The sequence below is a fragment of the Phaenicophaeus curvirostris genome, chromosome 14 (genome assembly GCF_032191515.1).
Source record: "Phaenicophaeus curvirostris isolate KB17595 chromosome 14, BPBGC_Pcur_1.0, whole genome shotgun sequence".
NCBI lineage: Eukaryota > Metazoa > Chordata > Aves > Cuculiformes > Cuculidae > Phaenicophaeus > Phaenicophaeus curvirostris.
The window spans coordinates 17,168,337-17,195,362 of NC_091405.1; the positions used below are offsets into that span (position 1 = coordinate 17,168,337).

The window sequence follows — 27,026 nt, forward strand, 5'->3', positions numbered from 1 at the left end:
AGTGTCCCCAGTGTGATCCCTTAGATCACACAACAGCACATCAGTGTCAGCACATATCATCAGCTCAGAGATGAAGTGTTTTTATCTCCTCCTGGCACTACAGGATGAGAACAGAAATACAATTCAAGCACTTTCAAAAACTCCCTATTTTATCATCCATTGATGAGGGTCAAATTGTTACTGAAGGTCTCATTTTTCCATGCCATCTTGTTTTAAATATAATCTTGATGCTTTTAAAGACTTGTATTATTGCTGAGGTTTAGAAATCCTATAAGAATAACCTTTTTTATTTCAATGATTTTTCGGTATTGTATCCTTCTGGAACCTAATGTTTTTATATGGTAAGCACACACCTTCTGACATTTTGTTATAAATGTATTAAAAAAATAAAATTTTAAATAATTTCATTGGTTTCTTTGCCTGCAAGAAAACCACAATCTCAGACCTGATAAAAACAAGGTATTTTGAACAATAGGGAGGGGGTGTTGTCGTTTATTGGTGCTGAAAGGAATAACTGGTTGATGCAAACAAGATAATAAAATTTCAAGGCTCAAATGATTCTGTGCAGTCCACTTTTTCTGGTTTTGTGATGTGGAGTCTGACAGCACTAATTGAAACCCAACTCTGAGATGACAGCGTGTGGGTCAGGTATGGTCTTACTGTGCTACGCCTGTTCCAGTGAATCTGCAGAAAATAAAGGGTGAAGGAAAGTAGGGCTTTTAACTCCCCCTCCTCCCTGGCCTCGGCGGCTCAGACACACCCCAACCTGCAACCTCCTCACGGGCACTCACAGCCTCACCTGAGGCTGCAAACCCAAATGACAGCACCATGCTGTCTTGCATCCTGCTAGCATTTCCTGTAGGAGCGCTCCCCAAGCACCATCTCTCATTATGCAGTTGTACATCTTGGTGTCTCAACAGTTACTGGATCCCTGAACTAACTCAGAGCAGGCTTTTATCTGTATTCTGTCCACTCAAAGTTCATTTAAAAACAAGAAAACCCCACACCCCAGGCACTTATGTCCTTAAGGAATCCAGTGATTTAACACAACAGCATCAATGGAACAGAATCATTTTAATGGGTCCATCTTTCTGGAAAGCCCTCAAAGCCCCTTACAGAAGCTGATAGGGAATCCCACCTCAAAGAATTAATTTTTTCGACCAGCAGAAAGGAAGACGTCAGTGGAATGCAGGTGACTAAGGAAGAGCACAGTGCACATATTTCTTGTCTTTATCTCAAGGAAGGAACCACTCCATCTTGTAAGATAGGATGTTAAAGATGGATCTCTGCAGCTTTCCCCACTGCTGTACAGGTGATTTCTCTCTGCATTCTGATCCCACCATAGTGTTATACTTTGTTAGACCTCTTTTTCCAGGATGGATTCCTAGTATGTGCCTCTCCTGCAATACCTGATCTATTTTCCATTGCTGCAGTTTTCATTATTGTGCGAGTGGCTCAGAAACGGCTATAGAACCGCAAGGAAAAACACAACCATTTCTTGGACAGTTTGCATCTTCAGACATTTAACTAAGGAGAACAAGTACAGAAAATTGTACCCATTTCTGCTCTCTCTGCCCCAGGAGCTGTAGTGGTGTTTATCATGAATTTGTGCCCACAGCTGCCTGTCAGTCAGCACTGCATCGGCAATGCCATCTGCCTCTTTGGCTATTGCACAGCTTTCTCTTGGCAAGGCACCTACTAAAACACAAACCTTCCTATCCCACTGAAACTCTTGCTTGGAGCGCTGTGGAAATGGTTTTACATCTAGCCCTTTTCTCTGACTATTTAATGCTTTGACATACCAGTTCTCCATGTTGCAGCCAACTCAAGTTGCTCGCCTATGTTTTTCTGGCCTTTCAAAAAGAGACTCTCATCCTCTGCCGCTGCTTCTGACTGTTTCCCATCTACCACTCCTAAATCTGTAAAGCCTTTTCTTCCGTACTTTTCCCAGCATTTAGGGAAGGCTCCAGCCAGCCATTTGTAATATGACTGAGTCGGCCTTGCTAGGAAGACTGGTGGGAAAACAATCTTCTCTCTCAACTTTTACACAACAGCAGATGTAACAATGGCTGCTTAGGACCATTGGATGTGGGCAGGAAGGAATAAACAGTCATTTCAGGTATGATAGAAAGAAAATCTGAAGATAAAAAGAATATCTGAGGATAGTTACACATTGAGTCTGAGTAACCAAAATGATCATGGAATCTCCATCAATGCCTAATCCAGGCCACATATTCATTCCCTTTCCCTCCTCCTCTGACCCCTCTCCACTCCAGTCCCCTCGATAGGTCTAATGAACACTTTTTACTATCACAAACCATGGGATCTGCCGAGGCGCTGAGCCCTACACAATCCCCAGTGCCTGTGCCAATACCACTGCCTCTGACACCGACAGGCATTTGTCCAACCTGTGAACACAACCCCTCTGCCTTCACCCTTTGTTGTGTCCTCTTGCCCGCCCCCTGCCTTGCCCACAGGCTTTTTGAGGCAGAAGATAGTGTCACTGTCCTGTCTTTTATATGGCAACCAAGCACTAAACTGCCAAGGAAAATGGTTCCTAGGCACCAAGAACCATCTAAACAGTAAACAGAAATCAAAAGAGGAGATCAGCTGCAGTAGGGAGATGCTACAGCCTCCCTGTGTGCTTTAAAGGACAAGACAATCGAACATAATCACATAAAATAAAGGGAGATTTTCCCCATGTTCCTATTACCACACCAGCCTTCGACTAGCTTTCCCGTCTGTAAATCGTATAATTACTAGAAAACAGCGCTTGCTCACTCTCTCCCTCTGGAAGTCTCCATAAGCTGGTGCTTCAGCTTCCCTCACTTCTCACATGAGCATCTCATACTCACAACACACGCCTACAGAGTTCCCACCACTGCCAATCCCTCTCTTTGCCTTTTGTACATAAACCTCTGATGCCTCCAAAGCCAAACCTGGCAAAGCAACTCCAAACTGCTTCAAGTGCCAAGGTACAGCTGGCAAGCCAGGTGTGTCAGAATGTCCTTTATCTGTACGAACATGCAACAGAGCCTAAAGCTGCTTAGATCAAGTAGTTTTCACTGTTACAGTATATCTGTCACAACAGGTTTCTTGCAAAGCTCTGCAAAAGCTCAAGCCATGGCAGCGTGTGTCCGAAGCAGCCAGATGCCTTAAAAGTCCCAGTCCTATTCACAAATGTGTGACTTTTCCAAATCCCAGCAACAAGGTGCATCAGCCTGGGATATGCGATTCCATCAATGCCCAGCAGAATGACTCTCAGAGTTCAGGATGCAGCCACAGTAGGAACTGCTCTGTTACACAAGACATTTGTAATTTTCAGATTCTGGATGAAGCAGTATAAGAGTTTCCAATGCTGGAAACATTGTACACTACAGCACCTGCAGGGGCAGCCTCTGAGGATCCAAAGAGCACTCTAGTATTTGAAAATAGCAATATGGAAGTTCAGAACCTGAAATCATGCCCTGGCTACTGTTCGGAATGGATTCCGCTACAATGAACAGAAAGAGAGGAGCGTGATGAGGGGAAGATGACACCTTTCCAATCAAATGTAATTAGGTACCTCTGTTGTTGTCAAAGAGGCTCATGAACATCTAAACTAATAGAAGACTGTCAGCTTGTACACCCTGGCCCTGCAACAATTTGGGTAACATCCTCATTACCTGTTCAGATCAAACTAGGTATAATAGTTACCTTCTTTGTGTCTGGCTGCAACAGGTTCTTAAGTACCTTTCAAATGCCAATCCAGAGTTTCAAATCCTCAGTAAAATCCAGCCAGATCTTTCTCTACAATTAAAAACTCACCCTGAAGTCAACTGCCACCCTGTTATCAGCTTCAGCAAAGCCAACACAGAATGTTTTACATTGCTCAGTAAGAAATCATAGAATGGTTTGGGTTGGAAGGGACCTTAAAGCCCACCCAGTTCGAACCCCCGTGCCATGGGCAGGGACAACTCCCACTGGACCAGGCTACTCCAAGCCCCATCCAAGCTGGCCTTGAACACCTCCAGGGATGGGGCACAGCCAAATCTCTGGGAAACCTGGGCCAGGGCCTCACCAATGTCACAGTAACAAATTTCTTCCTAAGATCTCATCTAAATCTCCCCTCTTCCAGCTTAAAACCATTCCCCTTCATCCTATCCCTGCACTCCCTGATAAAGAGCCCCTGCCCAGCTTTCCTGGACCTTCAGGATATCAAGAAACAAAAGGCAGCTGCAAGGTCTGCAAGACACCAACTGAAAAAATAGTCCTAGGCCTAGCATGATGCCAAGCACTGCACTAAATATACTTTTAATGAAAGGTGTCTCACACGAGACAAACTAATTCTTAGTATGCAGCCTGGTCCATTATCTCAGCCACAAAATAAGACTGTTATGAAACAGGTATTTAACCTCTGTTTTCTGTTACTCCTTGGTTACATATAATTTCTCTTTTCCACATTCGCCAAGAAAGCTATTTACAGCCACAGCAAACTCAGACTTAAAAAACGTGTCTTGTACCCCGCAATAAGCACAGAAGAAGGACTTCATGCTGTAGCTACTTCATTAATTATTAGACTGGTGCTCTTGGAACTCTGCAGAGCATACAAGCTAACGTTGCGTCCCTGCTGAGATCCCTCTTACCCACAGACGGCCTCAAGAGTCCTTCTACCTCCCTGCAAAAACCTCAGCCTTACCATCCTACAGCTGTGTGTTCCAGTGTCAAAGCAAATTAGAAGCTGTAAACGTAGCATTTATGCTCCACCAACAGAAAGAAACGCTGAGTCTGGTTAAATGCTGGGCAGCAGCTCAGTACCTGGTACAAGAGATCCTTGTCCCAGCTGGCACTCCTAGAAGGTGACAATTAGAAGGCAGTTTCTGACCACAAGACCAGACAAGTTCAAAACCAGCTTCCAAATGACCACAATGGAATGCAAAACAAATAAACAAACAAACATTCCTCTCCAAAACCTCACTGCTTTTAAAACAGAGCTTGATTTCTTTTTAAAGAGGGGTTATATGCATGAGCCTGACCTACAGGAGACTGCACAGAGCAACCCAGGCGGCCCCACTCGATCCCGTGCTTGGTTTGAGGACAGAGGAAAAGTACAGAACTTCTTTTCCTTCTGGGTAATGATTATTTACAAGTGCAAGTATAATTATCTGTTTGGGACCTTCAATTTATTATTGAAACAGATTTTTAAAAAAGATATTTTTATTCATGTGTTAAACACGGACAGAACTGGCACTCACTGGCAGAAATTCTTTAAGTATGAATGGCTCCCTGTGAAGGCTCTGAGTAACAAGACTGTACTTAAAGCTGTGGGGAGGGCAGAGGGAATGAAAAAAAGAAAAAGGAGGAGATACTTGATGTGCAGACCTACTATAAAGATATAAAAGCATCTAAAAAAGCACAAAAAAACCCCAAAAACCACCAGTCAGAAAAAAGTTAAAGTATGTGCATTGCTGACTAGTTTTGTTTCTGAGAAGCATGACTACACCTTACCTTTACTTTTGGAGATGCTTTTTAATTAAATCTTATTTTAAATATAACCAACCCAGGGAATGCAAACACAGACTGTCTCAAAAAAAGAGTCATAGCTCTCAGCTTTTAAGGGGAGGTAAACAGTGGAGAAGTGTCTCTAGTTCCCAGCTAGAGACAGAGACACAAGTGGAATATTCTCCCTGTAAGCAAAGGGAATTGGGCAGCAGCATCCAAGAAAGCAGCAGAAAGCTGGCAGCAGATATAAGGCATTGCATCGATCTGAACAGATGATCTCCTCTGAGAAAATACCTTTATTTATTCAGGCAGACTGCACGGCTTAGCTGACTGGCACTGTGACAAATACAAAAACAGCAGCATTCTAAATGGGGACACGTTCTGCCATCGAGGGAGGCTTCAAAGAAAGAGATGGGGCTAAACAGCACTCAAAAGGACCACATCGCATCCTTACTGCAAAACTCCTGTCAATACCTGATGACTGCCACGATGGAACAACATGCTGCCAGCTACACCTGTACCTACAAGTTCAGCTCTCCATGACACAACCCAGATGCTGACCTGGCTCAGCAAGAACTGCTTAGATCACCGGAGGTGCTGGTGCCCGCTTTGGAAAGGAAATGCCATTTATACCTGTACTCTGTAGTTTCATTCATATCATCTATAAACATCAAATAAAAAACACATCCCTGCAGTACAGGCATTACACACGAATGCAGTAAGAGACCAGCCTTGAAGAGCTTCCTGTCCCTGACAAGCACAAAAGAAAACACTTAGAAATTAAATTTTTTGTCAGTATACACCCACGGAACCTGTACAGCTGAGTGCCTTGCTGCAGCACAGAGTTTTGTATTGAAATATGAAGGCATTTTCCTTTATTCCATCTTTGGAGACGTTTTGGGTGTATGTTGCTGGGTTATGTGCGAAGATAACACAAGAAAAGGCGAAAACATAACATGGAAGTTGACCTTATGGTTCATTTATCCTGCTGTGCAACACAGAGGCAACTGCCAGTTTTCGCTGAACACTAGTCAGTATCATGCAAAAAGGTTGGAGAAATGAAAGAGGCAGCCATTGATTTTAAACAAGGCCGAGGCTTAATGAGGAGCAATGCCAACAGGGTCACTTAAGGGACCATCACCTGAACTCCAACAGAATGAAACTAGCAGATGCAGAGTCCAAAGACTCGGATGAGAAAACACCACCAGAGACATGCTGTAATAGAGACAGCTGTATATGTAGGCAGCTGAGGCTCATCTGTGTCACTTAACACAGGAGGGACAATAAAGCTGCTACCACAGTTTGGTTTTAAAATGGGGGGGGGGGGCATGTTTTAAAACAATCCAGGGCTGACCAGACTTGACCCTCAGTTTTCACCCTCGCATGTACAGATTACAAAGGAATTAATACTGCATTTAACTCAAAATTGGCCTCTGCAACTAGTATTTTCCTTTTATCTGCTGCCCTCTCCCTTCTCCCCCTTAGGCAAGGAAAGCTAAAAAAGCTAGTACGTGCTAGTCATAACTCAGAAAGGTACCTTAAAGGGGGACAGGGCTTACAAAGACCCTTTACATTCTGCTTGTCTGTCACCATGGCTTGAAAAATAGCTGTTTAGACTTATTTTATTGTTTATAAAGGCGTATCTAAGAGAAAAAATAAAGTTCTACAGCAAATCAGACCCAAAGAGAAATAAATTTCAGTGATACTAAAACAAGCAAACAAAAACCCCAAGCCTTTTCATAGAATCATGGAATGATTTGAGTTGGAAGGGACCTTAAAAATCATCCAGTTCCAACTCCCTACCATGGGCAGGGACGCCTCCCACTGGATCAGGTTGCTCAAAGCCCCATCCAACCTGGCCTGGAACATCTCCAGGGATGGGGCATCAACAGCTTCTCTGGGCAACCTGGGCCTCACCAACCTCATCGTGAGGCACCCTGCCCTTGAATCATTTCCATGTCCTCCTCTGGACACATCCCAAGAGTTCCATCTCCTTCTTACGTTGGGGATTCCAGAACCGGACTCAAGACTCCAGGTGGGGTCTCAGGAGAGCAGAGCAGAGGGGGAGAATCCCCTCCCTCACCCTGATGGCCACTCTTTTGTTCCGTACCTCTCGCTCCGTGCCTCTACGGGAGCTCAGAACACCTTTCACAGGCTTCCCGCCGAAAGGCCGCAGGCAGAGGCTCCCCTCGCAGGGAATGGGCGAAGGCAAGCGGTCTGTTATGGAGAACTCAACGTCAGCCGAGAGGAGACCCTAAACGGCGCTGTTTTAAAACACCAGGGGCTTGACACCCCCGGGGCACGGCAGCAACCGAACCGCGCGGAGTGTGGGTTCCTCTGTGGCGGCCCAGCGCCCGCGCGTGAGGCAGCCCCCTCAGCCTCGCGCTCCTTCACGCGTCCGCGCGCAGGGCGGGAACCGAGCCCGGGCCGAAGGGGGCCGAAGAGGGCCGAGCCCCGGGCCGAAGGGAGCCGAAGAGGGCCGAACGGAGCCGAAGAGGGCCGAACGGAGCCGGTCCCGGCCAATGGGAGGCGGGCGCGCGCTGCCGAGCGGCCCAACGGGCGGCAGGAGCCGCGGCCATGGCGCAGCGCCCCCAAGGCGAAGTACGCGACGGGGGTACCGGCCTGGGAGCGGGGACACCCGGGGCGGGGCGCACAGCCCTGCAGCCTGCGGGAAGGGAGCGGGCTCCTCGTCTCTCCCCGGTGCCCGTGTCCCCAGGCAAGGCAGCTTAGGGGCTGTCAAATCCTAGACAGAATCCTGCTGGGGCCGGGGGGAAGGCGCGTCATCCTCACAACAGCCTCCCTGAACAACACCAAACCCCCACGGCCTGGTAAATACAGATGCATTACCTAGAGATTAAAATACTGTTTACATGTAATATAGAAATAGATGGGTTTAAGACACATACGACTATATAAACAGACCCCACGGCTTTAATTACTGACATATCCAAGGATTTGCTGCCTCTGAGCCCTTATCTGCTCTATCTCGGCCAAACCTCATAAGGCTGCATTTGAAATCACACTCTGCTAAGAAAACACATGATTAAGGCAGAGCAAGGGAGTCAGGGGATTAGTTTATTCTGCATGGCCTCGAGCAAGTAATTTTTAGCTCTGAGGCCCTAATCTTATAGTGAGCCTGGGGCAGATGAAACCCTTGAACGCCCCCACATAGCACACTTAGTTTTTTCTCATTTGAAAGATGGTGGAGATAACCACACAAACCACTCTCTGGAAAGAATCTTATCATTAATCTGCATTAAATGCTTGGAAATGTGAAGTTTTAAAATTATTAAGTACCAAACCAAATCTGCAATGCCATCCAAGTCAATAAGGTAAAATGCACCCTACAAGCACCCATTATATTCAGCTCACAGTCGTCACTGGAAAATCTGAACTAGGAAGCTTTAATAGTCTCTTCCTCTTCTAACAACTAGCCATAGCTACAAATAGAATACAAAAGATGAGTGACTAAATGAATTAGTCCTGAACTGCATCCTCTATTTCGTTAAATGCCGGAAGCCTACACAGAGCTGTTGCAGAGGGACTAATGAAGGAGAAAAGCAAGCTCCAGGATCTCAGTCCCCAAATTACCCTGCCTTCAGACCAGTTCTGCAAATAAAGGAACAAATCTTGCAGCTGCCAAGACTTAGAAAACACCCTTTAAAATGCAAAACTTATCCTTCATTAGTACCATGATGATTTCACTTCCCTCTGTGTATCCAGCACAAGACACACTCTTGCCTGCCTGCTTTTTATGGTAGGGCAAGTCCCTACTATTCTTAGTGGCAGTTGTCCCTTTTTGTACTGGTTTTCATTTCAGTGCATGTAAGTACAGCGCATCTTGTATCATGACAAGCATTTCATTTGCACATAAGATGAAAGAGTTGCATTGCAAGTCTATGCCCTTCTCCTTACTAGAAGTAACACGACCTGAAAATGCGCTAGAAATTCAACAGTGGATTCTCAGCACCCTCTTGTGGATTAGTGGCATGATAACCAAGTATGGGTAAAATTTCCATTACAATTCAGAGCCACAGAAAAATTGATTATTATTGCAGAAAAACTACAGTAGGGAAGTTAAATGTGAATGGCAAAACTTTGTAGTTTATGATTATTTTTAATAGCTGAATAAAACTTGCATCTATAGTGCAAGCGATGCCACATTAAAAATAATCTTCCAGTTACACACTGGCCCTCCTGAAATATATGGACAATATTACTACTAGCTTAGTGGTGGCAGGGGATCCTGCTTCTATTAAAACATGCGACTATGCCTACAGGCCTAGTCAAGATCAAAGCTGCTGTCACTTAGAAAAAAAAATGGCCTGTGGCGGCTGCACAGAATAAGTTCCTTCCAAGAGAAAATAAGATTCTTGCTCTGCTCATTAAGATGCCAGTAGCCAGAAGCTCTCCCAGCTCAGCACATCATTGCCTGCTTCTGTCAAGTCTGGGAACAAATAGGAGTCTGAATGTTGCCACTGGGTAGATGTGTTTTTCTGATAAAGTAGCTTTCCTCCCCGCTGCGTGTGCTCACGGTAAAATGTCCTGTGGAAGTGGACAGAGATAGAAGCATTTCTCTGTTTTGTTTTTGCATACGTATATAAGCAATGGCCAGCATCCCGCTATAAAGCGGCTGTTTCCCACACTATTTACAGATCACACTAGGTTTTTAAGTCCAACTCGAAGAATTCATAGAAGCCGAGGAAGACTGATACATACACTAAACACTCCCAATTACATGGGAACAAATCTTTCCCCAAGTCACCCAGATTCATATCAACACTGCTGTGTTTTCTAGGTACCAAAATATAATCAATGGTGCTACCTCTGTGAAAACATTCAAACCATACATGTGGTAAGGGTTTGCTTCAACGTAATAAGCTTCTAGCATCTTCTAACCAAATCCTCAAAGCTGTTTCAGTGCCTGTCTAAATACATAAGCATAACTAGCAAGCATTAGCAATGTTGATCACGCAGTGAATTAAAACATGCACAAGGTTTCCTGAGCACGTTAATCAGCTTTTGATCCTCTAAGGAACCCACAGGTGCTAAAATATGCTCAGCGTGCCAGCTTTCCAGTCTTTTATTTTGGACGGCAATTATATAGTTACCACTCCAGACATATGGACATTTAAGGTGTTTTTCCTCATGTGCAGATACCATGATTCCTATTAATTTGCCACAGTTCAGTTCTAGAAGCACAGCCCTGCAGATAAGTGAGCTACTTTAGAGATATTTCAGATGGCTCCCAGGTCTATAAATATGACCACACTCTAAGGAAGAGAAAGAGGAAGAATTCTTACTCACCAAAATTATATATCATGGTGACAAAGAAAGTAAGACAGAGCAAGGTCCTGCTCCCTCATGGCTTCTTCATGGCACTCCTTTCACTCTGCTGAAGTTGCTGCTCAGAGGAAACAGGAGTAGCTTTGGTAAGCAGTTATCCCTGCGGCTGGCTGACATAATTTAGGACAGCAGTACATTGATCTTCTATTTCCCTTAATAGGTCACACAAAGTGGATACACCAATTGATTGTTTATCTAAAGGAGAATTAATTGCATACACATGGCCACACTACAATTTCTGCCAAGATGATTTGGGATGCAATTCAGGAAGCCTCAGTTGTGAACATGTGCTATTGTAGAAAAACATACAGCTTAGCTAACTGGCAGATACTATTTAGACCTCTGATGGAATGAGTATTCAGGCCATGTTTTTGTTCACATAGTACATATTACAGATGTAAAGATTTGCAAGTTTTTTTAGATTATGGCTCTTTTTCTCCTGTTTCTGCTCAGACCACAATCAGTTTGTCACTCCCAATTAACCTGAATATGTACATCTTCTAATTTCCAATTACGCTTTTCCAGACTTTGGTCACTGTTTGGCAAATGTTTTTTCAGAAACGCAGCACCTCAGACTCCTGCAGAACATCACTGACCATTTCAGTTTAACACTAGCCACAAATTCCACAAGGCCTGGGAGCAGCTAAACTGTTTCCTTCTCCCTGTAAAGTGTACTAATATACATAAGTAGCTTGTCTTGGGATTCCTTTTTGTGCACTCCAAAGATTGTTTCTGATTTTACAGGGACAAGACCAAAGCCTAGAAATAGATAAGTTTAACTCACTTTTATCTAATGTTAGTGCAAGGTTTAGTGTCTTTGTCCACTCATATGCCATGCAATAATCAGTAAGTCAACTATTCTGCAGCTCTATTATTATTCGAAACGTCAAAATACCAGAGTTTCACACTGGAACAGATGATAACAAGTAGATTAAAGTATGTATATGTAACCCTGTCAGTAATATCTGTCCTTAAGAAAATGTTGCTCCCTACCTCCCCAACTATATGTTTTGAAATCAAAACAAAAAAAGGATTAAAGTATATTTCAGAACAGTTTGCTAACCAAGCACAATAAAAAAATCCCTCTGCCGTACAAAAAAAATATTATGTAAGTTTATTATAATTTAGAACCATGACTAAACCAAAATATTCTATAACAGCTTAAAATCCATGGCAATCTCGCCTGTCTTTGGGTCGAAATTTATAGCATACATGACAGTGCTAGGAAGGTCTGACAGAGTTTCTGATTCAATAACAGAACTGAAGAAATAGACAGCTTGCTTGCAGTGGGGATTCCATTCACAGTTTCCCTACAGGAAAGAGTTAAAAGTGAAAGTAGTCAAAACTCTACAATATTATTATTAGTAGTACTAATGCAATAGTAAGAGCACAGAGTTCTTGTTCTAGTTTCAGTATGCAATGATCCGATAGCTATCACTTCCACTGCCATCCCTTCCATTTCAGGAATGCATAACTAAATACCATCTGCTACGCTGCACAGCAAAATCGTGGAGAAAAAGATGCATTTGCTCAAAGAATATTTAAACAGAATACTGAAAATACTTACTTCTTCCCCTCAAAATTTTTGCTTTTGTTAAAAGGGATTTGTGTGAAGAGATTCTACTTTGAGCTAGCATCCTATTTAAGTTCTGAATGTGGTTCCAAACTATCAGAGTATTTGGATCCAATTCAGACTATAGGCACAGGCTAGTTCAATCACCATAGTATTCACGCGGTGTAACAAAGAGCATTACATAAACCCAACATGGCCAACAAGAAACACATTTTTCAGCACTGTAATCCTATAGATTTTAACAAAATAAATTTGATTGAAGAAATACCTTTTCATTTGACATTTGCATCAGTCCCGTACTAACAAAGATATCAGCAGCAAGATGATATTCCATCCACAGAACTGCTCCATGGCTCTTTCCTTTCCTGGGGGGAGGTGGAGGACCAAAACCTGTTACTTTCTATTATACAATACTGGCAGCTTAAATGCTGCACCCACTCTTCACACAATTCAGATGGAGCTTTAAAATCATGAATAAGTTGTTTTCTTGGAAAAAAGCTGAACAGCGGAATGATTTGGTAAATGGATAGCAAGTTTTAAAGTATTTGCAGATATGAAATCTAAAAAGACAAGGAAAAGGAGACTATGACTAAATCTGCTGAGAACCAGAGTAATTTAACAGGCACTTGATGACATTGCGTAAGTTATATGGGATATTTGGGGAGTGCTTTCTTCAGAGACCCCAGCTTCTATAATTTCTGCACCCTGCAGAAATCTTTACCACACTTCTCATCTCACTTCAGGTGTCTGCTCTGCAAGGAGAGGATTATAGTGAAAAATATCTCACAAGATGTGACTAATACGAACATTTTCGTAATTATAGTTAAAAGGAAGAATAGCATACACTTTCAAGCAGTTAAACACAATAATTTGGGAAGCCAGATAGGAGCTTTTTCTGCAAGAATGTAGCAACAGGGAACAGATGGAAAGATTACAAACATCCAGGCAATGGTTTGTTTTCTCTAAACTATAAATTAATCTGTTTTAAGTTTTAAATCATGGTAACGTCTAATAATGTTATTTTTGAAATGCAAGCATCTAAGAAATTGCCCTTATTGTTACAGCCTGCTGTGAACAGCCACAGGAACTTAATGTCAGAGTAACTGCCATAACTTCAGGTCGCATTTTTAAAAAGTCAATCTGCTTATTAACCTTTGCAGTTAAATGTGCATTATATAATACACACACACATATATAAAAAAGAGCTTGAATATGAGGTAAAAAAATAGATTATGACAGGAATATCTATTGCAATGAGAAAACTCACCGTACAAGATTCACAGAACCCTCTGTGCTGAGACACTGTTGTGGTACAGTCTCTCTGAAGTCAAATGTCAAAACTTCCTGGGGGTCAGAGAGTGCCTTGCAAGGATATTCCCAGAGAGGGTGAGGCTCTGCTTCTTTGGATTCCCTAAAATTCAGAGAATTCTGAAGAAACAAAATAATAAAACCAGCTGAAAACAACCCAAAGGCAAACAGTACTTGTTTTCAAGTTAATTATGTGTCCTAAACCCAGAGTACTTAAGCAATAAAGCTGAAAGAAGAACAGAACTGCACTTCTTGGACAGGGCAAATACGTACCGCATGCATGAACATTGCTGTGACTGTGGTCCTCAGCAGTCAAACAGAAACGGGCACTTACAAAATACATTTAACTGTTTTTCTCCCTTAAGATGAATTCTACTCTAGAACTGCCTATAGTCCTCTACAATGACTACACAGGCCATCTGAATAGCTAACTCAAACATGAATATTGACAATACAGCTCAAGAAATTGATACAGATAAATCTCACCCTTCACATCTATTTCCCTGAAGTCATAAAGCATTTTTCTGTTTCAAAAGTACCTGCAATGACAAGTAAAGGCAGCAGGACTCATCTATGTATAACTCCCAGATGATTTCCTTTCAAGGTCAGAACAGAATTTGAAAACAGTATTTTTCCTTTTGAATGAACAGAAGTATTTTCAAAACAGTGCAAAGTACTTGAGAGCTTGACAAACGAGAAGAAACATAAAACCCCAAACCCACCAAAGAAGTTACTGTTTTGCCAGTAAATACGTAAATAGTCACCATCTTTATGAAAAACTAAAACAATGGTGCTCAGCCTAACATACAAGTCTTTCAACAGCCACTAAATAGCGCTGTAAGCCAAGACAAATTTTGTTCTATTTGGGTGAGACTTGTGCTGAAACTATTTGCCATCTTACATTAATCATATCATCCATAGTCCGGACATCAAAACCTTCACAGATGCCACACGGACTTCTGATTCTCCATAAGTCCTAAAAAAGAAAACAGGATTTTGTTTGGCTTTATTATAGGAATATGAAAGGAAATATTAAGATATTTTTATTGGTACTTATTTAATTTCCATTATCATTGTAGGTGAAATCTTCACAATCTTTACTGACCAATTCCTTAGTAACTGCAAAAAAGTTCATACCTTTGTACAATTTCTGAAAGATGACTTTTTTTAAAGTATTTAAGATGTGACCCAACTGTGCTAAAACTTAAACTGCCCTGTCTTAGGTGGTTAAAAATAAGAACATGCAGTTATGAACCCTGCCTACAGTCTTATACTCATAAAGCATCATTTCAAACCCTGTTATTTCACGGAATATATGATTTTATAAATAACCACAATTCTCACATGCTTCAACAACACCTCTCTAATCTAAAGAAATGTTTTAAAACATTCAGCCTTTTCATTTAAAATGGTAAAATTGTTCAAGTTAATTTTCTGACGAGAGGCAGTAGCAAGTGCAAAACGTATCAAAGTGGACAGTATTAAGATGAGACAAGCTCATTAAAACATCCTGGCAGAGTACTCAATTTTAAGTGAATTTGTGTAAATATCAAATGGATAGTTCTAAACAATCTCACCTGAAATTCCACAATCACCATGTGCAGGGAGGCAGTCTGAGGTAGGACAGTGACATTGCTGGTAAGGTGAGAGGCCACAGCTGTCCTAGCATACCAGAAATACAGGTTGTGCCACGGCAACAAGCTTGTTGTAAAAAACGGCTCTCCCACAAGAACAGAAATCTTGGCAAAACCAGGAAGAGATAAAAATCATTATAATAAAGAACAACTCCTCAATAACACAGGCTGTTCATATCTTCAATAGTTGACAAAGCAATATAGCAAGTGAAATGATCTACATAAAAACTTCTACCGTTCCATAAGGATTTAATTTCTGCACACTGTGTGTACTGAACGTGAGACATCTTTCTGTGGTTTTAGTTAATAAATTTTAATATGAGTTTCCCTGTAACACGGTGTGAGAGAAAATATCGCCAGTTTGGGTTGGAAAATGGTGTAATAGGAGTCACAGAATTTTGAAATTTTTAAATTTATGAATGTTAGTATTTCCAAACACACTGCAGTCTTCTGAACAATTTGAGAAAGAAGAGCTACAGCCTAGTAGCACATATGCAGTTAAACTGCTGTTACAACTGGCGTAAACTACATGGAAATAAAGTTATACCCTTTCAAAAACAGAACGAAAACTCTCCCACAGTCTTTAGTCTAAGCCATGTTTAGTTTGAATGAAACAAGGTCTGGACCACCTACCCATTACGCTTTCTATGAACTGGGATAAAATGTAGTTACAGCAGCACATCAGGAAAGCAAGATTCATTTTCACCTTCTGCTCTCCACCACCCCACTGAAATTCAGTACTGAATGTCTGTAACATACCTTTTTATCTTCCAAATGGGAAGATGTCAGCAACTCAGGACGTGCTTCTATGATTTTAATTTTATCTTCAAGATGATTTGCTTTAAAAAACTAAAAAAAAAAAAAAAAATATATAAAGTAGTGTAATGACTTTATCAAAAGCTACAGTTGAGACTCAAACCCATACCAAAATAATACTACTATTAAAAATAAACAAAAAGAAACAAATACCCAAAAGAAAGTTTTAAAAAACTGCCTACCATAACTCACCAGGATGATAAAAGTCTGTTCTTGAAAGGTACATGCATTTTGAGACAACTTGTCACACCTACTGAATTCACTAAAGTACATGCTGTACATATTCCTTCAATTAAGTATGTTAAAAGGCAGATAACACCAAAGTTGCCTCACCTTCTTTCATGTGTACTTTCAAGCATGTGGGAAGGACATTCAAGAAACGCAAAAATTACTTAAACTATGAATACACTGCAAATCTGGCTTCTGCTTGAGACCACTTTTGCATCCTTACTTGCTTGCAGTACATGCTTTGTACCCCTAAGCCACCTGCCGAGATCTCATTCACCGGGCCAAACAATGACTTCAGGAAGCTGCTTCCAATCACTCCTTAGACACCAGCTGCCTCTCCTAAACAGCCTCCCCTCCACTGGCAGGGACTCTGCTCTACTCCAGGGACGCAGCTGAAACATCACTTGCAGTTAAACCCCACTGCCTACTGTCTCCCAAGAGCAGAGCAGGCATTCCCAGCTTGTCTCAGCTGGGAGACAAAACCGCTAGCTGCCGGTTTCTAGGCAGGACTGGTGCAAGTTATGGGATGTTCTCACATTCCACTAATCCTCAGAAACAAATAGCTTGGCTTTTATTCCCAATACAATGAAGGTAGCAGAGCAGCAGCTCAAGCAGACAAGCCAACAAGCATCTGTGCAAGGAAAGATCATAATTCCCTCAGCTCAGCTCAAGCTCCCAAGTGGCCTATTCAGCTTGTCACTAAAGCTATGATCTTGGACATATCTCCAATGGGATGTATTCCTCCAAGTATTGCATAAAGCTCTGTACGAATACCAGGAATAAATAAGAACAACACCTCCTCCCTCTAACATATCCCACCTCCCACCGTATTGTCAGCTGTATGATCAAATATATTCATTAAAGTGATTTAACCTCCAAGCAATTGATGTAAGGACAATCGAAGGCATCAGCTTTAGCCTTAGAAATGCCATGAGTTCATTTACTGCTTTAACAGAAAGCTGAACACTCACTTTTCCCATGACAGAACAGGAGATACCAGAGTTTTCTAATGTAAACACCTAAAGAAAATACACAGCAGTTAATCAACTAGCTTTATAATTTTTAATTAAAAGAATATGTAAAGGAAACAATGATGGAACTATTTTGATGCCCTAGTGGACATTGAAGCATGGTTCTTATGAACTGTTCCACAGCCCACTGTCATGTACATTTTTAATAACAACGAAACCACTCTAATAACTACAGGCTAAATAACGCTGTTTTCATAGCCATACTAGAAAAAAATATCAACAGAACGCAAATATTTATTTTCTATTTTTAAGATGCACATAGTGTATTAACGTTTGCTCTGGGCATGTATTTACTTTTGAACAAATGCAAGCATATTGCCAGTGTGCACCAAATCAGCCTCAGTAGCACTTACTCCTTGTAAGGACTATTTAACATTATCTGATCGTATCAGATGGGATGAGCTCAGATGTTCAATGCAGCATAGCACCCTTCTGAAGTAAGAAAAAAAGCAGGTTTTATTCAAAACCAGTGAATAGCTAAATGATATGCTACTACAGGGCTAGGAAAATATGGAAATCCCCACGTCTGCCCTGGCCATCTGTGACTAGCCACAACTAAAGACCAAAATACAGGGCCATAGATCACTTTATTTCCACAGATTGCCTAGTATCTCCCTCAGGAGTAAAGTATATAACACGTTCCCAAATCTTCAGTCCAGCTATATTAGATTTTAGTTTGAAGAGCCACATGAGAAAGTGCATCAAGTAAGGTATAAGACAGACAGCCAGGCAGCTCTCATTCACACATAGACATGGTATTCTTAATGCTTCCTATCTTGCTATTACAGACTTCCCATTTCAGACTCAATAATAAATGTAATTATAGAATTGCAAACTCAAAGGAAAAAAAAATGCCAGACATTTAGGTCAGTAGAAAAGAGTATTTCCAAATGCACTGAGATAAAAGATGGCAAACAGGAGTCAGTGAGGAATAAAAAATACTACTTTCATTCAAGTCTACACATTGGTAAAAATCAAAACTGGTAATTATCATCACCCTAGACTCATTCTCACTTATGACTGAAAAAGTACTGGAAATAATTAAAAAATGGTCTGGGAATGCTGAACTATAAGAGAATTGAAACTACCAAGCTAAAATGCAAGGATCAGAAAATCAGGAAGAAGTACTGCACCTGCTTTGCTCCAAGATAGTGCGCCAGCACAGGCAGCAGACTGCCGTCGCTGATACAGAGGCAAACGCTATCTGTTTTCAGAATCTACAGAAAATGAACAGTCATTGTTATTCCTATTCGAGATGAAAGAGTTTTCAAATTCTAAATATTTTTGTGCCATTTTTTCCCTCTTTATACGCTTCCAGGTCAAATTAGAACTAGGAAACAGTGATTAATATAGTCACCTCAAGCAGAACTCTTAAGAAATGTTCATGTAATCCCTTGGTTTAGATCAGAAAAAGCTTGCACAAACACATAGAGCGTCTTCATCCAACTACCAATACTCTTTCAAACAAATAGAGAGAGCTGCTACAAATTCCTATGCAAAAACATCTGCTTAAAATATAAAGTAATCCCCAAGTTCTCATGACAAAATATAACTTACATCTGCTGATGTAAATAAAATATACTTTGTGAGTATGGTCACAAACATTCCATAAATAATTACTGCAAACAGAAGCTAAATAATACATCACAGAAGCCAAAAAAAAAAAACCCTATAGGCAACACGCACTCACTGTCATCAAAGACTTGATGTATTGGCGTGTTCGGTTCTGATCGTTTAATTCCCCAAAGCGTGGTCTGTTCCAAAGAAGATGAGCCTGACATCTACAAACAGGAGTCTCAACATGAACGTCTGCTTTATTCTCCTCTTCTCCTCTGGAAAAAAGAAAAAAGTTCCAATGAAGTATTAACATCAGCATGAGTTTCCACAAACAGGGACATCTGTGCATTTTAGCTAGTATGCACATTAATGCACACTGGTTCTACTGTTACCTGTTTAAATTTTCTAGTTCTGCAGGGACCTTTTTGAGCTTTGTGTTTCCAAATGAAAAGAAAAGAAAGAGCCAATGCTCACCTTTTTTAAAAAACAAAACCAAGAACCCCCAAACTTCCCCACCAACTGTGACAGTTGGGTATTTTAGCTTTGATCTTCTAGAAAAAAAGTTAATCGTTTGCATTCCTGAGTAAAAAAGGCACATAAAATTCAGATATTCAGTTCTAAAGTTCTTCAGTTCTAAATCTTTCAAACAATAGGCATTCATCTCAAAAAGACAGTGCTGATTAGGAAAACAGAACATGAGAAGAGACAGAACAGCAATTATTTCACTCCTTTAACTATATGCCAGTTCAGCTGAGCTACATTTTAGGATTTCCAGGAACCAACACTAAGTGGGTTTTGTTACCCCGTCACAGAATGCCACCAGGTACAAGGCAGTCCAAAAAGCTCATCTGTGTCTTTGTGCATCGTGTGTTTTTTACATCTGTGTATTGCCCATTAAGTGGCTTTTAATAATGTGCTAGTCTTCAGGTTCTTATCTTACTCTTCCAAGCAGCTACTCTAAGAGCAGTAAATGCTCAGCCCTGGAGTAAAATACCTGCCTTTTTCACGCACACATTGTTACCTGGCTTTCTGCAGCTTATACCACACAGAGTATGCATCCCGACAGGCAGTCAGGTACAACTTCTCACCCTGCAGAACTGGCTCCTCACGGGGAAGAAAATACACACACTGCATCCAGTGATCTCTCCACTGAAAAAGATGGATAAACAAAACCTTGGGAATTAACTCGTAAGTGGTAAATGGAAAGTACAGCAAGAAATCAGTCAGTAAGAATGGCTACAACTTGGAAACACTGATGTACCACTCGCTGAAAGCATCTGGTTCAGGTCAGCACGGCCGAATAAGAACTAACACCATCTATGGAATAAACAGACTTTACAAAGGTTTCTTGCAACAGAATAAGCCCGAGACCACTGGTGTGGTGATGAACTCAGCTTGTGTTTTTATCAGATGAAAAATCCAAACATCCAAACCCATGTATTAATGCAGTTTCGCCTCTGTCATTCATTTCTGTTAGAAAGCTGTATTGAATTGCTCACAGTGACCACTGCTTGGAGCCTCATGCATCAAATAGAGTCACCTAGTGCCACTCTGATGTGACAACACAACGATATTGTGTTTCAAAACACTATTTTCTGCACTGCAAATGTTCCAAACCGATTGGTCTTTCTAAGCCGACTGAATGCCCTGAAGCCTGATAGCTTCAAAGTTTGTTCTCCAACGGGGTCATTGCAAACAGGGTCATTTTGTAACTTCCTTGTGATTAACTGGACCCTACCAGTAAATACACGCATACACAAGCACATGAATCTGATTAATAGCGATCACCTCTTCCTCTAAATATCCAGTATCAACCCAGTATTTACCCACACCAGTCTTTTTTATGGGAGTAAATAAATATATATATATTTATATATATATAAATATATTACCATAAACCTAACACTTATGGAGAAATTTAATAGAAGAAACAGAGGGAAGCAAACCACAGACTAATATTTTGAATAGGGATAGAGACTAGTTAAGGAAAAATATGTGGAAATCCTTCTTTTATGTCTTGAAAATAAAATAAAATAAAATAAAGATAAAATAAAAATTTAAAAATAAAAATATTGAAATAAAAATTATTTTATAAGATAAATAAAGAATAAAAATAAACTAAAAAATAAAAGAAAATTAAAAACTAAAATAGTTGTTAAAATATGTGGAAGACAGCTTCAGTTTTTAAGCTTTACATTAAAGCTTGCATGTAAGTTTTCTCTAAAAAACCACAAACAGGTGCATACTAAAGTTAACAGTTGCTTATTTAGCATCTTCTCATACATAAAACTTAAGCAAAGTTCCTATGCAGTCTCAGGACAGCTGCTTAAAACGCATAGTAAGCCTTTTACTCAAAATAACTGCTGGTAGCCTTCTGATGGGAGTATCCAAAGGCTCAGTACTTTCCGACCTTCCAACCCAAACCATTCTATAATTTACCTGGAAAGCAGAAGTGGGTTTTACCCAGTATGGAGCCATTGTGCAGTTTATCATTCCAGAAGGGTCCATGTCGATATCCCACCAGGACAACACGACTTGTGCCTTGCCTGATTTTACAGGCTCCAGCTGCACTTTGTAGCAGGTAGAAGCGCTCCTTACTGGCTTACTGAAATCCACACTGCAGAGAAGCATCAAAATTGTAAAAAGAAATAGTTCAGCATTCTTCAGAAATTCTCCCTAGCTTCCTAACCTGAACACACAGCTTAGATGAAAGGTCTAACAGGAAAATTCTGTTTTGACAAAGCAATGCCCTCCTTACCTGAACATTGTCACTACATCACTAAGGACAGTGAAGTCACTTGAAGGCATCTGGTTCAGCTGGATATCACAGACAGAAGGAACACCTGGACAGTTCTCCATTTCTGAAGGGGAGACAATAATTTTTTCACCATCCTCTGCTTTGACACGAAAGGGAAACAGCTTGTTCCAGGACCACATTCGTCTGGATTCCACTAACTGGACGTACACTGTTGCCCTGTGAGGCACTGCCTCACATCCTTCCTGAATGTTCAAAACAAAGGGCAAACATATTCAGCAAATTTGACCTATTAGCATGCGTGATAATGAAATCAATTGAAATGTGAACTGATTTAAAGAAAAGCTGGAGTGGGAGCTTTGAAAGCTTAAACACAAATTACTTCAGAGACTTCTGTAACATCAGAACACTGTCCCTTTGTCTCTATGTGTAAAATACAGTACACCTCTCCATCTCTCCTGGTCAGAGTGGTTCAGCAAGGCCAGGTTACCTTATTAACCATGCCATGGTGTCATTTTACTAGCCGGTTAAACAAGTATTTCCATCCCTGTTCCAAGAGATCTACCTTGAGTTTCTTAAGGCAGACAACTACTAAGACATCAACATTAGAACAGAGTTTGTGATTGGAATGAGTGAATAAAAAAAATAATGGCTCATATATTTATGCAATGACAACTTTGTGTTTAAAGAGTAGAAAACATTTAAGTTGTTCTAAACAAAACACTGTGAACTAAGAGCTAACTGTGAAGTGCAACAGCAGTGCTTTTACAAAAAGGACCAACTACAATGCAATTACACATGGAGAGCAGTAATATGTTACACAGTGCTACTGTCTTTATATGTAAAACTGGTGAAATAAAACCTAGAAACCCGAATGAAGTTTTGCCATCCACATTTAAATTAAAGGAAAAATTAGAAAGGGCAAAAAAGAAAGCCCTAAAATTATATATTATATGTCAAAAAAAAAGGATATTAATTTCATTACAGCATTTAAAGTATTTCCATGGGCAAAAACCAAATGAAGCAGCAAGAGTTCCTCAGGAAAATCAAAACCAACAAACCAATCTCTATCTGACTCCAAAAAAGACAAGAGTGTCTCTCGAGGTGAATCTGATATACTATCAGTTTCTGTTGTCTCACCTGTACAAGGTATTTGTGTGCATGCTCATAGGTTGGCAAAGCTCCTTCTCCTATCAGCTCTGTATCAAATAATTCTGTTACCAGGATGTTTGCACGACACTGCATATCTCCATCTAAAAGACAATTTAATATTGTAAAATTAAGTCTTTAAGTCTTTCAAGAAGATTCTACCCTGAAAACATTAGCCATTCAAAAATGTTTTTCCTGTTAGTGAACCTGCTGAAGACTGCAAACTATTCTCCTTTAGAAGTTTACTACAAAATACAAACGACTTCTGCAATTCTATTACAACACTTCCTTTTGAAATAGATTTCCAGTGTTAATTTCTAGAGAGCAAAGGATTTGCTTGTTTTACTTAAAAACATTAGGAAAGGAAGAAAAAAAAAACATATTCCATCATGGTCTTGAGGAACTTGCCCAGTTTTGTAATCGTAGCCTATTTTCCTCACCTGGGCCAACTGTGACTTCAGTGGAGTGCTTGTTGATCACCTTGATCTTGTCATGGAAACCATTTTTCTCCACAATCTTCACAGCAGCATTAGCCATGGGCTTGAAAACCTGTGAACAGCAAGAGTGTAACAAAAATAGTAGGCTAAGATTAGCTTTCAAAAATGAAAGGATGCAAAATGCAGCATATTTAGTCTTGCAAAAATGTTAACATCTGTATCTTTTTCCATGTTTGAAGTTCCTTACCACAAAACAAGACAGCAAGCCTCACTTCAAAAGTTCACAGACCTCCAACATTGCTGTTACAAACTATCAGCCATCTCTAAAAGCTACACACATACAAAACAGCAAATACATCCACAGCATTGATCGTTCAGAGAACAACTGCACTAAAGCTCTAAAAAGAGGTTCTGAACACGCACGCAAAGTCATGTGCAACCTTTAACTAACACTTACCTCGACTGCATAGCAAAAATCTGCACCTGCTGAAGCTGCCATCATGGACAAGAGTCCGGTGCCAGTCCCTATGTCTAGAACAATGGCTTTCTCACCTCTTTCTTTCACTCTGCGCACTGCAGCACGAATACCTTGGTAATACTTTGTGTTCTATGAAGAGGGGAGGAAAACAAAAGAGATTAGCAACCTTTTGTCTATTTATAATTCTTACAGTTGCAGAGAAGTCTTGCATTGTCAGACCATGAGTTCAAAATCAGAAAAAAGCCTACAGACATTCTTCATGTTATGGTCATCCAAAGCCATTTTCAGCAAAAGCAAGTGTTTTTGTAGGGATCAGCCTGTTTAAATCACATCAATTTTTATCACACTATTCACTCATCAGTGATCAATCTGCTATTTACTGGACTAGATGACTGCTGTAGGTCCCTTGCAGCTGAAACAGTTTATTGTATTCTATTCTTCATTCACTTCACACTTTAATATACCTATAGGTTTGGTATCCCAATTTTCTTCTCAATCCTAAGCAGTAAATAAGAGCTGAAAATACCATGAAAGAATAGACAGATTTTCCTTACATTCTTGTAAAAATTAAGAGGCTTGCATTCGCATTTACAGCCCTTGAAATTTCATCTAATAAGCACTCTCTGTCCAGAATGTCACACACAGAACAGCAAAATCAGCTACTGAACATAGATACAATGTTCTGCAGTAAACAACAGCACACTACAGTAAGAAGGCACCTGTTCATCTAAGAGCAGGCCTTGAACAAATCTGAACATGTCATCTTTCAGAGAAACCCTTCTAATCACACATCTGTTTAATCTAATAGTGGCAGCTATTCAGGAGAAAGGAAACCAGTATCTTCTCACTGTTCAGAAGTTTTTTGCTTCCATACTTACTCTGTCTTTATCGTGAAGCATGTCTGCATAGCGTGATCTACAATAAAAAAAATCCAGTCAAAATACCACATACTGCAAAGTGCAATGAAACTGCCAGATCTCATACAGCCTCCTTGTTTTCTCTTGCAAAGGTCACTGGCCCATAAATTCATACACGCACAGGTGACTGCCACACTCTTTGAGGATCTGAACTATTTCCCAAACCTAAGGAATAATGTCATTACAGTGATCTGGTCATGAGCATTTAAATGAATTAATTAACTGCTGGCAAACCACCTGCGTTCAGCAACAGACCCAATCCATAGACCTATGGACAAACAACTGTGAAATGAGAGAGGTTCATACACAGCAAGGCACAGCCACGAAAGGCAGCCTAATAAAGGTCTACCTTGCTACCAAAGCTTACATTTCTTTGGGCCCCATTTCTTCGGGGGATGCACTACTTGAAAATACCCCGAAATTTAATCCTTCCAACTTCTTTGGCTGTTATCTTAAGATCTCAAAAAGTTCCCACAGGAACAGGCAATTATTTGTCGCGCTTGGGATGTAGAAGAAATATCAGTGTATTTTGCCACAACTCAGTCACTGTCAGCATCAAGAGAAGCACCTCAGAAAGTGTTTTTAAAAACTGCCTGTGGGAGACTTTAGAAAATTCTACATTTGCAGTTCTGCCCTGCAGAACACAGGCACTGTAATGTCCAGACTGTCCTACAGTCTGTTCACCATGTGCCCTTGGAACCTCTACAGAGCCAACCCAAAAACTGTCATAAAAAAACAAGCTGGGTTTGCTCTTTTTCACAGCTTTAGCAGAAAAATGGGCTATTCTGTCCAGCGTACCTTGCTATTTCCTGATGGTAGTCATAGTCTTCATCCTCCTCTAACCACTCCATCGCACCTGTGGTTGGGTTTGCTCTGCCACAAAAAGTCTTCATGATCAATCTCAATTATTTATGTATTATCTACAGTTTTGCTGCTTTGATATCAGTTCAATAACCAAAATACTGGCTGTGAGGGAGAGAAGAAGAACTTGCAGTGAGGACAACAGACAGTGCTTTAATTCTGGATTCTCCATTCTGCCCGTCTCAGCCAGGAGCGCTGCTGGCTGCCTCACACAGTTTCTGCCACAGAATCACAGAATGCCCTGAGTTGGAAGGGACCCTCAAAGGCCACCGAGTCCAACCCCTGTCCCTGCACAGGACAACCTCATCGTTCGCACACCATGTCTGATGATGCAGTCCAAATGCTTCTGGAATATTGTCAGGCTTGGTACTGTGATTGCTTCCCTGGGAGCTGTTCCAGGACTCCACCGTCCTCCACGTGAAGGACCTGTCCCTAATACCCACATCAACCCTCCCCTGGCACACCTTCCTGCCACCCCCTCGGGTCCAGAGAGGAGCTCAGTGCCGCGTGAGGGAGCTGCGAGCTGCCATGCTGGCCCCCCTCATCCCGTTAGGATGCTTTAACTCCAACTTAGAATCATAGAATCATAGAATAACCAGGTTGGAAGAGACCCACTGCATCATCGAGTCCAACCATTCCTATCAAACACTAAACCATGTCCCTCAGCACCTCGTCCACCCGTCACTTAAACACCTCCAGGGAAGGTGACTCAACCACCTCCCTGGGCAGCCTGTTCCAGTACCCAATGACCCTTTCTGTGAAGAATTTTTTCCTAATGTCCAGCCTAAACCTCCCCTGGTGGAGCTTGAGGCCATTCCCTCTCATCCTGTCCCCTGTCACTTGGGAGAAGAGGCCAGCACCCTCCTCTCTACAACCTCCTTTCAGGGAGTTGGAGAGAGCAATGAGGTCTCCCCTCAGCCTCCTCTTCTCCAGGCTAAACACCCCCAGCTCTCTCAGCTGTTCCTCATAAGGCCTGTTCTCCAGCCCCTTCACCAGCTTCGCTGCTCTTCTCTGGACTCGCTCCAGAGCCTCAACATCCTTCTTGTGGTGAGGGGCCCAGAACTGAACACAGGATTCGAGAAGCGGTCTCACCAGTGCCGAGTTCAGAGGGAGAAGACCCTCCCTGGACCTGCTGGTCACGCCGTTTCTGATCCAAGCCATGATGCCATTGGCCTTCTTGGCCACCTGGGCCACTGCTGGCTCATGTTCAGTCGCTGTCAACCAACACCCCCAGGTCCCTCTCCTCCAGGCAGCTTTCTAGACAGACTTCTCCTAGTCTGTAGCTGCACAGGGTTGTTGTGCTCCAAGTGCAGGACCCGGCATTTGGTCTTGTTAAACCTCCTGCCATTGGACTCTGCCCAACGGTCCAGCCAGTTCAGATCCCTTTGCAGAGCCTCCCGACCCTCCAGCAGATCGACACTTCCACCCAGCTTAGTGTCATCTGCAAACTTGCTA

At 41.4% G+C, this 27,026-nt stretch overlaps 1 protein-coding gene across 1 annotated transcript; it reads right to left on the minus strand.

Moving 5' to 3' along the window:
• Positions 1-11,905: 11,905 nt before the first annotated feature.
• On the minus strand, positions 11,906-25,676 carry PRMT7 (protein arginine methyltransferase 7). The gene is made up of 17 exons (XM_069868532.1): positions 25,509-25,676; positions 24,672-24,708; positions 23,773-23,922; positions 23,319-23,427; positions 22,870-22,982; positions 21,733-21,974; positions 21,414-21,591; positions 19,996-20,123; positions 19,108-19,249; positions 18,551-18,634; positions 17,358-17,405; positions 16,102-16,191; positions 15,286-15,447; positions 14,610-14,684; positions 13,668-13,828; positions 12,669-12,765; positions 11,906-12,137 (listed from the first exon to the last, which is right to left on the minus strand). Exons 1-17 carry the CDS (start codon positions 25,601-25,603, stop codon positions 11,979-11,981), a joined length of 2,070 nt encoding a protein of 689 aa, XP_069724633.1. The 5' UTR covers positions 25,604-25,676; the 3' UTR covers positions 11,906-11,978.
• Between the last annotated feature and the right edge of the window lie 1,350 nt (positions 25,677-27,026).